Here is a 15,432-nt window from a genome sequence, read left to right on the forward strand (position 1 = left end):
TAGATTTTTTTTGTTAACAAATTAAAAGACTATATAGAGAAAATAAATAAATAAATACAAATTGAACACGTCGTTTTTTTCTGGAAATAATATTTCTAAAGGAGCTGTTGACGTGGAATTAAACCAGATTTTGGTAAAACAAAACCAATACAGGCATTAAATAAAACAAAACAAGGCTTTTTTTGGTGATGTCAGCTTAAAGATGCCTCTCATATGGGGAATGGATTACTCACAACGGAGTGTAACAAATCTTAATGGTTCTGTGGGTCTTGGCTATCAAAGTAGATGATTAATTTGTATTTTCTTTTGGATTCTAGTCAGGTTAATGGCTGAACCATTCGAGCAGCTTTTTTTTTTCTTTCCCTAAAACCGTTTAAGAGTTTGCTTGGCTATGTCTTGGATCATTGTCTTGCTGAAATGTCTACCCTGGTTTCATCATCATCATCTTGATAATGTGCATGTTGGACTAAAGCAACTAATATTAATTTACAATGACAAAGGGCAGAGGGTTGCTGAACAACTACTGAGAGATTTCAACTGCTGTCTGGGCCTTCCCAGTCTTTCTACATCTCCTTTTTTTCATGTGTTCAATACTTTTTCCCTGTGTGATTTTATTATATTATGTATAACTTTATTTGTAGTCTAATTAGTTTAGTTTTCTTTGCATATATGGATTTATTTGATTGTAGCCAACATCTGGTGAACATTTCAAGTCAACAGCACCTTTATAAATATGTTTTCTGAGAAAAATGGTGATGTGTTGACTTCTTATTTTCCCTGCTATAAGTGCTGAAGTAAAATATTAACCTTCAAACTACAAGGTTTCAGCAATTTGTCGAGAAGACATTGATATTTAAAATGATCACTTACCTACAGCTTAGAAAATATGTGGTTTAATTTGATTATTAAAATTTGTTACCTTAACACCCACAGTTTTTTTGATATTGTAGTTTCACACACCAAAATACAACGTATCATCTATGATACGTATACTATATCTTAAAGTGCAGTCACATTTACAAATATTTGGGGACTTCTCATGGGTAAAATGGCAACACTTTTGACAATAAACCAGATAAAGCAATGTTTGCAACTGGGAAACACTATAATAACAATTAAACTGCTCCAGGATCAACAATGGGCCAAGAAGGCCTGAAATAGACTTTCATTAATACTGCAGTGACATCTAAGATGGACAGTACAGTTACACCGCCACAGCCGAGTCATTCAGGATGTGCTAATTGAGTCACACAAGGAATCAAAGAATGCTATTTGTCTTTTAATGGAGGAGAACTCCCTAGATGTTTAAGAGAGAGCAGGGCTTAACTTAATTTCCGCTTTAAAGGCCGCAGGGCACTAATCAAATGTACATGGACCTCTAATCACTTCAAGGCTATAGGACAAAAGGCTTGACCATCCCATCATAATGACATCCATGAGGTCAACCAGACAACAGCAACAGAGTACCTTGGGTGAGTTCAAACCAGATAAAGCAAAATAGCATTTTAGCCAAACAATTTTTGAAGGTAAAAGATGAATGCTTCAACAAAAAAGCAAGAGTCTACAGACTACCGACGTAGATAAAGAAATGGGAGATTTGAATTGCATAAAAAGGATTCTTTATGGGAAAGGAAATGATTTAAAGAAAAGGAAAATATAAAGCACTGCAGTGGTGAACTATTTATTTGCCAGTTGGTGACATTAAAGCTGGCATTTCTCTTCTAAAAGCAGGGCTGTGGACTAAAGCGGGCCAATGAAAAACAAACACATCTGTTGTTTGTGTGTTGATTTATAGCAATGCTCACCGGCCGAATTTGGTGTGGAAGGCGAGTTGGCTTGGCTGCCGTGGGTGGAGACGCTGGTTGCGTTAGCGGCGGTTCTGGCAGCGTACATGTTGGCTTCTTCTTGGAATTTTCCAATATTTTTCTTGTATCTGATCCTTTTGTTTCCAAACCAGTTGGATACCTAAAAAGGGAATTAACAACTGTTAAATCTGACTGTTAATTCAAAAAACACAAACAAAACATGCACTTAATCTAGCGACTATGTAAAACTGCACATTGTTTTGCATGTTTGTAAAATTATGTTGCAAAATATAAATCATAAACACATTTGTGACTTTGGGTCATAAAACCTGACATGCTGTAAATGTAATTTTTAATTACTTAATTTTTTTTTTATATTGAGATTTATACATCAACTGGAATTTGAATACCTGAAGTTTATTTATAAACTAATTTCGAGAAGATCACAAGCTTATGATTGACTCTGCTGGCTTCGAGTCAAGCTAATGTACGGACCACCAATCAGGAGATTCCTAACTCAGTATAAATAACCAAGCATCATACCCTTAGTCATTTACATTTTGAAGAATTCCCCTTTCCACCCCGTCTCCTCCTCTTTTTCCTTTATAGGGCAGCACGGTGGCCCAGTGGCTAGCACTGTGGCCTCACAGCAAGGATGCCTTTGGTTCGGGTCTCTACCCGGCCAGTTTGCATTTCTGTGTGGCGTTCATGTTCTTCTCCGTGGTCGCGTGGGTTTTCCCCGGGTCTTCCAGTTTCCTCCCACAGGCCAAATCATGAGACATAAGTAAACTGACTATACCAAATCAGCAACATAGTCAAATTCCACCAGCAACACATAGCAGTCCTTTAGGTTCCAGGGGTGGGGGGTTCTTGAGATCTACCTGAGCTCAAACTCCCCTTTCGCTCTGCAAACGGGAGGGAGCCCTTGGCTTAAGGGACTGCATGCCAAACTAGCTTATTAACAATCACCAATTTCGTTCCAATGATGTATACTTTGTTAGGATAGGTCAATATTTGGTTGAGATTTTCTAAGGGTTAAAAAAAAAATCTAACTACTGAGAAAACCTCCTTTAAAATGGACTAAATCAGGGGTAGCCAAATATTTTCTTATGAAGGGCCAAAAACCAAACATGATTGAGGCTAGTGGGCCAAAGGTATAGGTGCCATCAGTAATTTTCTAGTTTATTTAATAATATTTAGAAATGACTAGAAAACATTGCTTTATATTAGCTAATACAGTATTTTTTCAACTTATTACAATAAAATCAAAACAATCTTATTCATAACAGAATTACACTAGTTTTTGCTTTGATTTGCTTGTCAATGTCTTCTGCTTTTTTTGTAGCTCAGCAATAAAATGGGAGGATGGGCTCAATCAAAGGTTACAATTGGCCAGCTTCGGCCTGTGTGTCCTACTTTGGTCATCTCTGGTCTAAACCAAGTGCTTAGCAATGCGTATTACTAATCGATTCAATTTAATTGTCAATAATCAAAGGTGAACTTACAAAACAATCATTATAGAATGTGGTCTTTACCTAATATTCAAATGTTTCTTTTCATTTTGTTCGCAAATTTTGACCTAAAACATTTATTTTTTTATCCATTTTCTTCCACTTGAAATCACTTAAGCCAAAATAAACCGTGCTACAGTACATAAGACATTTATTCAAGAGTTAACACTTAGCTGATGATTGATAATAAAGCTTGTTTGGCATGCTGTCCTGGGAGAGTGCCATGAGCTCATAAGATCCTCGAGCCGAGGGCTCCCTCCTGTTTGCAAGGCGAGAGGGGAGTTTAAGCTCAAGTAGATCTCAAGAAATCCCCTGCTCTAGCAGCTAATGAACAGATAGTGATTGTTTCTTAGAAATAACTACTTACTAGGAGCGCGTCTATGGTACCAATTTGGATTAGTCAATTAACTGAAGTTGCATGTTTTTGAATGGTGGGAGGAAACCGGGGAATCCCACGTGAGTACTGGGAGAAAGTGTAAAGGTTCTCAGAAAGCTCAGAAAGGTCGGCTTGCTTGGTAAAGACTCGAACCAGTGACGTTCTTGCTGTGAGGCAATAGTGCTAACCACTGGGCCACTGTGTCACCCATCTAGGGAAGGATGGAGGTAGGGGTGAAAGGGGGGAGTCTTCAAAAACAAAGATGGCTGTTATATGGAACCTAGGGTATTTATACAAGCTTAGGAATCGTCAGATTGGTGAATCATACATTGAATAATGCAGGACCAACCGCAAGCAATCATAAGCACGTGATCAAAAATTAGTTCATAAAATAAACTTCACTTGTTTTAAATTTGTATGTTGACAGCGTGAATGGTTAGCAGAATTGTGCTTTTTTGGTCCAGTTCAAATAAACCAAGATGGTGAATACATGTTTAATTGGTTGTTCTGATTAACCTTTTTAGTATTATTGTTGGATGCATGTCATATAGACAAGTAGGTGGCATAAATCTGTGTTTGTTTCAAAATATAAGTATATATGTGTGTGTATAGTTTCTAAAACCATAGGTCACTTAAAAATTTGCATTTTCTCACCTTTTACTCAAACTAAAACATGTAAATGAACGGTGGAAAGCAGTAGCCATTGACATCCAGAATAAGGAAAACAAACACTATGATAATCAATGGTAAATGGTTTAATGGAAGTAGTTTTAATGGAATTTGATACTGTGCTTTGTATAAGAAAAAAAAACAAAAAAAACTTGGATCTCTGTGGTCCTTAACTGACTCAGTAGGTGCAGAGAATAGTGTCCAACAGTAGTGTGTGTCCATTCTATCCTGTTGCAAAATGCATTGAAAAATCCTACACAGCGGTTATAGTTGCGGTGTTTACATGTCTGTACTGCACTTCAATAATGTAACTAAAGATGTCATATTCCACATGTCTTAATTCGATGTCTGTTTAGTTCGATTATGACCCTAATCGGATAAAATTAATCAAAAATCGCTGTTTACATGGTAGACTCTTAATCACAGAATTGTCTTCATCATATTAAAATTGAATTACCGCATTGTTCAAAATATTTTGTTTGTGTTCAACTAAAGATCAAATTGAAGGTAAGTTTGAAACAAGTGCAGGGTGAGTAAATGTTGACAGAATGTTCATGTTTGGATAAACTATCTCTTTAAGGACACATGTATGTCATCAGGACAACAAATTATAGCCTTCACATGTATTGTGTGTATTTGTGTATGTGGAGGGTGATGATGGCTGCTGCAGTTCACCTGTGAGACTGTAATTGAGCATTTCTTTGCTAACTCCTCCTTGGCCTCCTCGCTGGGGTAAGGGTTGCTGAGATGGGAATAAAAGTATTCATTCAGGATCTCTGTGGCCTGCTTGTTGAAGTTTCTCCTTTTTCGTCTAATGGAAAATGACAGAAGAGAGAGATAGACAGAGAGAAAGCCAGACGCCAGAGAGAGCGAGAAAGGGAAAGAGCAGAGCCAGAATGATTCAGAAGCTAGTGTCAGGAAAGTTCTTAACATTTGAACCTGCTGTTTAAGATTGTACTGTATGAACTTGAGTGTATAAACATATCAATCACATAAAAATATAACACGCATACTTGTATATGTGGTTTATGAGAACTTTGCTTAGGTGTAATGCATTTAACCATGTCATTATACAATTTTGTATCTGTTGTTTGTTAATTTATTGATACATCAGCAACTTATGGCTATTTAATGTAGAGCTTTGAATGTAGAACCTTTAAAGTATTATCAGGATATCATGTTTTATTTCATACAATATCGATAATTATTGAATATTTATAATAATACATTTAGGAATATAATAATTTTTTTTATTTAACCACTTTATTTTAATTTAACAACATTACTAATGCGAATAGTTTTAATAATAAATAAATAAAAATCAACAAAATATCTCATCTCTTTATAATAAATATAAGTGTTAAAGAGACTCTTAACTTGATAAACAAACAACAAATGTAGAATGTGAAACAGCAAACTCTGTAAACAAAACAAATTATGAAAATCAAATCAGAGCTTTCGAAAAAGGAACAAACCATCATTATTCAAATACATTTTGCAACATTACAAATTGTGAAGTTGAATGGCTATATTACCCCCAATGCCAAAAAACTCTTTTAGATGGGGTGCTAGTGGCTGGGATGCACAAGAAAAGAAACAAAATGCCACTCTGGGGACATCCTTACATTCTTTTTTCTTTTTTACAATCTCCACACTGCTGCTATACGGTACTCATTTTCGCATGTGTTGCTATTCTGACCTTAAGTGACAAGCACAAGCTTTCCATCACTATTTACTTCGGCATCTCTTGTAACTAGCTGACCATCAACCGTTTTCTCAGAGAATGACAAACAGACAAACCAAAACTGCAGCTTCAATCTAAGCTTATAGAGAAAAGTAAAAAGCACTGCAGTGTTTGGGTGTGCTGTGTTTATCTGAGGTAATTAGTCTGCCATTATTACTGAATTGTGTATATTCCATACAAAGTGTGAACCAGATTGGTTAGTGCTACTTCCATTAATCGCGGCTCGCTCACAGCATTTAGAAAAAGTTCAGATGTTTTTTAACTTGGTTTACCTGGAAAATGTGCGCGTGTTCCATGCACACCTTGTGTACGTAGCTCCCTATTTGTCGTACGCTCCATTGGAAATGACAAACTCACACCATAAGATTATTGGCATTCCTTCCAAGGCACGCACTCAGCAGCCACATTTGAATAAAACTATAGTCTTCAAATAGAAACTTCCTATCGTGCTTGTTTATATTATTGACAATGGTGTTCGGTCAATAAATATAAATACCGATTTTAGTGCCTTTATAGTTCAATAAGCGATAATACAAAAAAATATATATATATATTAATTAATTAATTTACACTAAAAACATTGCATGATGATTTGTCAGTTCCATATATGATAAATATCTGATTCTTTCATCAGGGATACATTTTTAAAAAAATACAAGTGCTCTCAGTTTGAAAATCTGTTTTAGTAGTCTTTAAAATTTCACATTCAAATAAAATATTTTTTTAAAGTTTGACAGTATTTACATTTTGGTCGGTACATGATTCTACAAGGAATACAAACGAGTCAACCTAGAGAAACTCAACATCTAGTTTAAGCAGTTTGGTCATACCTGGTCTCAAATATAAAATTGGCAAAGTGTCTTTCACATATGCTTTGGGTGCTCTCTTGTAATTTAACATTTGAATACTTGTCAATTTGTCCTTGCAAACCACATAAACAAGTACAAAAACACACACACACACACACACACACACTCATACAGACCTTGCGTCGAGGAAGCGGGAGCGCAGGATCATGACCGCCTCGCAGGTGCTCTGTTTGAGCTGCATTTGGATGGAGCTGAACTTGCGGTGGATGATGCTCACCATGCGCTCTATCTCTTTGGGGGAGATGGGCCGGGTGCGAGACTGCTCCCTCAGCAGGTTCATCACATGGGTGGTGAACTCATTACACGCCTGAACATCCACAGAGGGGAGGCACACGCTTTAGTCTCTGTGCATGTAAACAACACTGCAGGAGCTGCTCTCCTGAACAAACACTCTATCCTGAGGAAAGCATAGTTGTTGTTTTTGGTGCAACATTAGGACTTTTCACATTTGAAATTGTTAACCTTGGGTCATGCTAATCCGTGGACAAAAATATTACTAGGTTATCTGTAATCATGTTTCAGACTGCTCATGATATACCCGGGGTCAACAATAAATCATTTATTACAGACTTTTCATACAATATATTTCTCCTAAATACTGGGTTAACATTGTTATTTGTAAGGAAATTTCGATACCAATACCGATACCTGAGCTCAGGGTATTGGTTGTTACCAAGTAACAACTTGTATACACTACTAGCCCTGTAGAATTTAACAGAATCAATGTGCAGTATGCTTGAGACTTCTCATATTAATAAAATATGAACAAATACATACAATGAACTAGAGTATTTTTGTTATCCGAAATTCAACATTATTATTATTCATTCATTGATTATTCTGTACTTTACAAGTTCAACAACAAATCAAAAACTTTTTTTTTTAATATATATATTTTATTTAGCTAGCAGTAGTAGCTAGCAGGAATACTGTATGTCTCCTTTAAAATGATGGCATGAGATAGTTTTATGGTTTCAAATACTCACCAAAACCGATTTCAGAATTTTCAGTATCTGCGACTATTTACAATAGACTACTAATATCGGCATCGGTACAACCCTAGTTATACACATATTTGCAATATTACAGTCGCTAATTGTTAGGAAAAGCACTTGATTTGACTTTTCTCACTTTTGAAGTATTTACCTAACGTTACCTTTCATTGGCTGCTGTTTTGTGATGTAAACCTTGATGCTCAATTTATGATTGGCTCTCGCTATAGTCACACATCCAGCATCAACAAGCACACACCACTTCAGTTTACTTTCAACAAACTTACGACCGCAATGCAAGGTTAACGCCACAATTGCAGTGCTAACCCTGCTCTACCTAACTAGCCTGGGGTGACAGCAGGGCTAGTATCTCTTTTTAATTGTAGGTGTGAAATGTGTCTATACCCGGGGTTAAAAGCACCGTTTAGTATGATAACAATAATTTAAGTTTGCAGAGGTTAGAGGTAGGACCCTTTTTAGACATGTTATTAAAAATTGTCTGTTTCTTTTGTCCACTATCAGCCACATTCCTGATTTTTCTGAAAGAGGCTCTATGGCAAAAATATGTATGAGCTTTTTTATCTTCCAATCTAATTTTATAATATAAAGTGATATGAAAACAAATGGAGATAGTGGAAAAGAACACAGAGTAGAAGTTTTTTTTTTTTTTACTCCTACAACTGTAAAACTCCACTAAATGCTGTGGAACCAAGGTTGAATCATGCATTGTGGGATATTCATTCATTCATTCATTCATTTTCTTTTTGGCTTAGTCCCTTTATTAATCTGGAATTGCAACAGGAGAATGAACCACCAACTTATCTAGCATATGTTTTATGCAGCAGATCACAGGGAAAAAGGACGTTAATTTCAAATCTTATTATTATAGTAACATTTGTCTTCAGATGCACTGATTTAGTTGCCGGAATAGCCAACAATAAAGTTTTGTATTAACGGCAAAAAAAAAAAAAAATAAAAAAAATAAAATAAAAATTAAATATTAAGCTAAGATCATGAATTCAAGAAGCCATTCTGTAAACTTCCTACAGTAGATATATAAAACCTTATTTGTTTATTAGTAATATGCATTGCTAAAAACTTTATTAGGACATCTTTAAAAATGATATTTCAATATTTAATTTTTTTTAACCCTCAGATTACTGATTTTCAAATAGCTATGTACACAGCAAATTCATCTGAGTTAAATTCTCGGTGTTGAAGCATTTGAGAGTAAAGTGTTGACGTTAAAGAGTTAGATTTTGATAAATGAATATAATAAGAGTTAGAATTGATTTTATTCAGTGCGAAATCAAGGAGTTATCTTTTCAACACTTGGTGGTGTTATTTCCAACGTCCGGGAATTCATGCAGCCCCAGTCACTGAAGAATTTTCCAGACGCCATTTTCCATCTGAGGTTTAGAACAGCAACTGGTGAGTCAAACTACCTAAATGTTGGTATTTTACTGACTTTCTTTAAGGAAATACAGTTGTAAACATATTGTTAAGTTAATAACTTTAGAATGGAGTGACAATTTTAATCTTCTGCGGTTCATTCATGGTCGTTTGTGTATCTAGCTTAACTGCATTACTATTGACTTCTTTTCAAGAATGTTTTTATATATGCTCACGCATACATAGTGCATAAAAACATCACATGTACATGTTCAACACATTTCTGTCACGCTTAATGCCATTTTGTTCGTTGTTACCCATCTGTAAAATAAAATCGACACTTCTCCTTTAATTCGAAGCAAACTAGCGAGGGAATCCCCGGAGCAGCCTAGCCCACTCTGCCCGGATGCTAACAGCAACACAGGACGGTTTCCATAAGCTCTGGAGAGTTTCTAAAACATATCTGGTGAGTAAATGAACATATGCTTACTTGTAAAAGGCTTCCTGACTAAAACAAATGATTGTTTGTTATTCGTGTACATTAATTAGGTTATTTTAAACACCGCGGCCCTTTTAAACTGGTTCATTCGTGGCCGTCCATATACCGTTAGTTCATAGACTCGCGTGATAACGTAACAGTTACGCTTGAATTATATTAAGCGTTGACAACCATTAAAGTCGGAATGTTAACATTAATGTCTTTAAATGACCGCGTTTGCACTTTCTCAGACATTTAAGGTTACAGAAGTCTCCCGGAAGTTGCGGGACTAACGTTAACGTTATCCCGCAAATGCACAGAGACTCCCAGATGACCAAGTAGATGCCCGCAAATGAATGATAATCTCCCGGAAATCGCGCGTCTCCCGCCCGGTCATTAAACACTTTGCACACCGCTCTCCACCGCATCCCTCCCAGCTCTTCAGGTACGTCGCGCGTCACCCCCACCGCTCTTCAGGTACGTCGCGCGCAACTCATCCCATTGCTCTTCAGGTTCTCATCTCTCCCGCTAATCAACTCTGTATCCCCCGAAAATTACTTTTCCCAACTCGGGATGTCTGACGTTAGTAAGTTAGGCTATTTCTGTAGTCAGGAACATCTTAGTCAAGCTTTTTTTCCCGCATGATATTGTGCTTTAAACTATAGGCTAAACTTAGCATGTACTGTACACAACAATTCCTTTTTATTAAAGACAATTTAGTACGTTGTAAACAGCCACCTGTCTGTAAAATTAATCAACTGATTCATATTTGAGAAGCCTAATGATGATACAGGTTTGATTTGTAGATTTATTATCAATAATCAACATCTGAATCAAAAGATATCTGAAAAAGTGTGAGGCATATTTTGTGATGTTCATCTCTCCTTTTTATCTGAAGGTTATGCATATGTGTTAGATACAAATTTTTTGTTGTTTTTTTTAACAGCCACAGTTCTCTATACAATAACACAAGACCCCGTGACGGTGGCTGATTAGAGACGGATGGTGTATTTCCAGAGTTGGTGAAATGACCAAGCACACCTTCTTGGTCATATGTGGTGATAATAATGAAGGTATGTTTAATAAAGTTCTGTATTTGTTTCACAATAAGCTGAGAGGGTATTAGAGCATTAAAGAATAACAAATGACATGAAGGTGATAAGTTTTGTATTGTGGGTGAACTGTTACTTAAATAATGTTTTGCTCTTTACTTTGCACTTTTCCTCTTCTGCTTATCCTAATATTTTAGATTATATTTGGACCTGAAACATCTGCTAGACTCCAGTAAAGGTGGCGTCAATACTGGACCTGAAAGGGCCTAACAAGTTGAATCTGGTAAAGAAACATGCACGCGTGCACACACGCACGCACACGCTTACAGAAAACTTGTTTATGAAGTTTATGAATATTTTTTACACTGTGGCCAATATTTTGGGGAAGTCAGCATCACTAAATGATATAAAAGATTTTAAGCTCCTCTAAATTTTGCTCCAAGTGTTGTGTTAAATTCAGGATTCTGGACAGACAGCTGCCTGTTTTTCCAGTTCTAGTCATAGTGGTTAACCTAATTGTTTTTGGAGATCCAACAGTGATGCATGTGTTTTTTCTACTTTTCCATATCCTGTCACCTCAACCAGCTGGGAGAGTCAAGTTGTGGATCATCATGAAGATTTTCAAAAGGTGAGTTTAGATTTCTTGAATGTTTTATTTACTTTAAATGTTCTTTTAAATATATCATAGAATTTGATTGCAATTTGTTTTCAAACATTTTTCTTAGTCATGCTGGAGTCTTGAAGAGTTCTTAGATGAGCATCACCCTATATCCGTGCATCAGGAACCACCAGACGAGCGATCAGCAGCTGCTACATTGTCATGGATATAAAGGTCATCCTGTGGCTGGGAAGCACTTCATTCACAGGACATGCTTGATGAGATTTCCTAGCTCCAGTTTGTTTTCACACAAGTTTACAGCATTTGTACCTTCATTTAAACTGCTGTGTTTGATATGGAGGACCAAGGAAACACCCGAAGTGAAAGATTTGCACGCCAAGTTGTTTAAAATGTAATTTCACAAGAAAACTATGAGTTCAGAAGCAAACTATGAGTGACGCTATATTGAAGTTTCAAATTGCTATGATAACACATCAAGTTTGGACCAAAGGACTGAAACAGCCTTTTTGCGCACTGGTCATACATATTTTGTTGATACTGTCTGTACTAATAAAACATTTAAAGCATATTTGACATTGTTGCATTTTAAAAAACTGAATGAATTGTTGAAGTGGTGAATGTTTTCAAATAAAATGTTTTTTCTTTTGTAATTTACAGTCTATTTGACCTTTTTACCGTATTTACACTCAAGAGAGTTGAATAAAATAACAATATATTACACCAGGCGGTGTTAAATATAGTTACATTTTTTAACTCTGCCCAGAGTTAAAATTAACCCTTACTTCGGTGTCAATGTGCCAACCCTTTTGAAAGTGTTGATTTAACTCTGTTTTGAGTGGACCCCATGAGACACTTTCAAAGTGTTGAAATTAACACCCATAGAGTTGTTTTGGGTCCCCATATTTTGCTGTGTATCAACCAAATATTATGCTATCGAAAGCTTATTCATTAAAAATAAAATAAAATAAAATTAAATAAAATTAAATTAAATTAAATAAAATAAAATAAAATATAATAAAATTGGTCAGGGTCAGCTATTACATATTAAAATAATAATGTAATATAACTACTGCATTTCGGGCGAAGTAGTGGCGCAGTAGGTAGTGCTGTCGCCTCACAGCACGAAGGTCGCTGGGTTGCTGGTTCGAGCCTTGACTCAGTCGGCGTTTCTGTGTGGAGTTTGCATGTTCTCCCTGCATTTGCGTGGGTTTCCTCTGGGTGTTCCGGTTTCCCCCACAGTCTAAAATCATGCAGTACAGGTGAATTGGGTATTAGGCTAAATTGTCCATAGTGTATGAGTATGTGTGAATGTGTGTGTGGATGTTTCCCAGAGATGGGCTGCGGCTGGTAAGGAATTTGCTGTGTGAAAAACTTGCTGTATAAGTTGATGATTCATTCCGCTGAGGCGACCCTGGATTAATAAAGTGACTAAGCCGACAAGAAAATGAATGAATTACTGCAATTCCTTTAATAATACATATTACTTCTATATTTTTAATTGTACTAAACATTTTATGTTTTTGTTTTTCATCACAAATGTGATAGAAAAAGTTAGGCTACATTTTACATTATATGGTAGTAAGGTTGTATTACTTACTGTTATTGTAATCCACAAATATGTACAGTAAGATGAACTTGCTAAAGTTTTACTAGTATTGTCTTCCTTAAATTGAATAACTTAAATAATCTGATTTCCAACTTAACAGCTCAAGCTACTGTCAACTGAGCATTTTACAAGACAAACATGTGATCGTATAACTTTTACATGTGTAGGCTACAAAATCAGGTGTTGAGCTTCTCTCAGATGTTCTCTCTGGTGCCCAAACTCTTAAGGGAACTTTATGCGTTTATATATATATATATATATATATATATATATATATATATATATATATATATATATATATATATATATATATATTTATTTATTTATTTTTTGCTCTTTAAACCAGCCTTACAATTTCAAACAATAAAGTTTTATTCCCGTCTCGCTAGTAAGATTCAACACAATGATAAGAATCAGGTCAGTAGGCGGAGGGCAGGTGATCATTTGTGGCTGTCTGAATCTGAAGCGTTCTACCGCTTGAGTGTCTACACTACGAAAATAATCCAGACAAAAGCATTTTATTATCTCTGAAATTTGTTATGTTAGCGGTCTAATAACGTTTTAAAGTCTATATTTTTATCTGCAGTATGCTGTGTGTTAAGGCTAAATGCTAACAATACAGTCATGTTATAAAGACTTTGTTTCTTCCATGTGTGTTGAGTGTTAAGACTAAATGCTGACATTACAGTCTAATGTAACATTATAAAGATTTTATTTCTTCTATGTGTGTGTTGCGTGTTAAGGCTAAATGCTAATATTACAGTCTAATTTACAAAGACTTTATTTCTTCCATGTGTGTGTTGCATGTTAAGACTAAATGCTAATATTACAGTCTAATGCAATGTTATAAAGACTTTATTTGTAGCATGTGTCTGTTGTGTGTTAATGCTAACATTACAGTCTAAAGGTGGTCACACACAGAACACATCCTTTAACCAAGGTCTATAGTGACTCTGCTGAAGTCCAGAGTCCATATGTGCCCTCTCACCTGCTCATACTTCTCTAGTTCTGTGTGGTAGATCTGACGGATCTGGGACAGCTTGGCCCTGTAGTCTGAGTGTTCGGCGGAGTTATCGGAGCCGACGCCGCCTGCCGCAGCAGCAGCAGCTGCAGCAGCAGCAGACCCGCCCCCTTTCTCAGGACCAGACACACCCTCAGCCAGCAGCATGTTATCCAGTCGCATGAGCTGTGCATCTGGTGGCTCCTCCTCCTGAGCTCCACGGATACTGAGTACTGTTAAGAGAGAAAAGAAAGAGATAAAAAAATGTCAGTTTTGTAGAGTTCCTAATATAGATTTTTCATAAAGAAAATTATTTTGAAATAATAACCAAAGGTAACAATGGTGAGAAAACAGCGGTTAAGAAAGCATCTGAGAGACATAGATGCTTGGTTATTAGTCTCTCCAAACCATGTTTATTTATAGAGCACTATACAAAGTAGACTGCTTTAAAGTAAGCCTTACTTTTGTGTAAATAAATGTTTTTTTTTTTTTAGTTTTGTATTCATTTCAGTAAAATTACTGAATAATATTGTTTCTTCTGATTTATGTACAATGTGGTTTCTAAAGTAAAATTGCCATATATATATAGTTGAAGTCAGAATTATTAGCCCACCTGAATTATTCGCCCTCTGCTAATTTTTTCCCCAATTTCTGTTTAAGTAAGAGAAGATTTTTTTCAACACATTTCTAAACATAATAGTTTTAATAACTCACTTCTAACAACTGATTTGTTTTATCTTTGCAATGATGACAATTAATAATATTTAACTAGATATTTTTCAAGACACTTCTATAAGTGACATTTAAAGGTTTAACTAGGTTAATTAGGTTAACTAGGCAGATTAGGGTAATTAGGCGATTTATTGTATAACAATGGTTTGTTCTGTAGACTATCAAATAAAAATATAGCTTAAAGGGGCTAATAATTTTGTCCTTAAAATGGATTTAAAAAAAAAACAAAACTAAAAACTGCTTTTATTTTTGCCGAAATAAAACAAAAAAAGACTTTCATCAAAAGAAAAAATATTATCAGACATACTGTGGAAACTTTCTTGCTCGGTTAAACACAATTTGGGAAATATTTAAAAAGAAATATATATATATATATATATATATATATATATATATATATATATATATATATATATATATATATATATATATATATATATTTATATATATATATATATATATATATATATATATTACTTTGTTTACCAAGTAAGTAGTTCTAATTGGATTTTCATTGCAAAATTATTTCTTGCGTTATTATTTTAGCGATTATACTTTTAAAATCATTCTGCCATAATTCTAAACCA

The 15,432-nt window shown here is 35.3% G+C and overlaps 1 protein-coding gene and 1 long non-coding RNA gene across 10 annotated transcripts in view; one reads left to right on the forward strand and one right to left on the reverse strand.

Moving 5' to 3' along the window:
• Positions 1-15,432, reverse strand: part of pbx1a (pre-B-cell leukemia homeobox 1a) — a 133,180-nt gene that overhangs the window by 22,660 nt on the left and 95,088 nt on the right. For 4 of the 8 annotated variants that reach the window (XM_073920772.1, XM_073920768.1, NM_131614.1 and 1 more), the window contains 4 exon segments: positions 14,102-14,346; positions 7,091-7,281; positions 5,037-5,172; positions 1,806-1,965 (listed from right to left, as the gene is read on the reverse strand). In XM_073920772.1, the coding sequence (XP_073776873.1) occupies positions 1,806-1,965; positions 5,037-5,172; positions 7,091-7,281; positions 14,102-14,296 (682 nt within the window). In that variant the 5' untranslated portion in view covers positions 14,297-14,346. 8 annotated transcript variants of the gene reach the window in all.
• On the forward strand, positions 8,976-12,457 carry LOC137487790 (uncharacterized). 2 transcript variants are annotated; one of them, XR_011006526.2, is made up of 6 exons: positions 8,976-9,397; positions 9,718-9,824; positions 10,783-10,909; positions 11,086-11,171; positions 11,474-11,516; positions 11,614-12,457. It is a non-coding gene; the product is annotated as an uncharacterized lncRNA (long non-coding RNA). The 2 variants fall into 2 exon arrangements; XR_012391326.1 differs by lacking the exons at positions 8,976-9,397; positions 9,718-9,824 and having other exon boundaries at positions 10,821-10,909; positions 11,625-11,703.

Source organism: Danio rerio, chromosome 2 (assembly GCF_049306965.1).
Source record: "Danio rerio strain Tuebingen ecotype United States chromosome 2, GRCz12tu, whole genome shotgun sequence".
Lineage (NCBI taxonomy): Eukaryota > Metazoa > Chordata > Actinopteri > Cypriniformes > Danionidae > Danio > Danio rerio.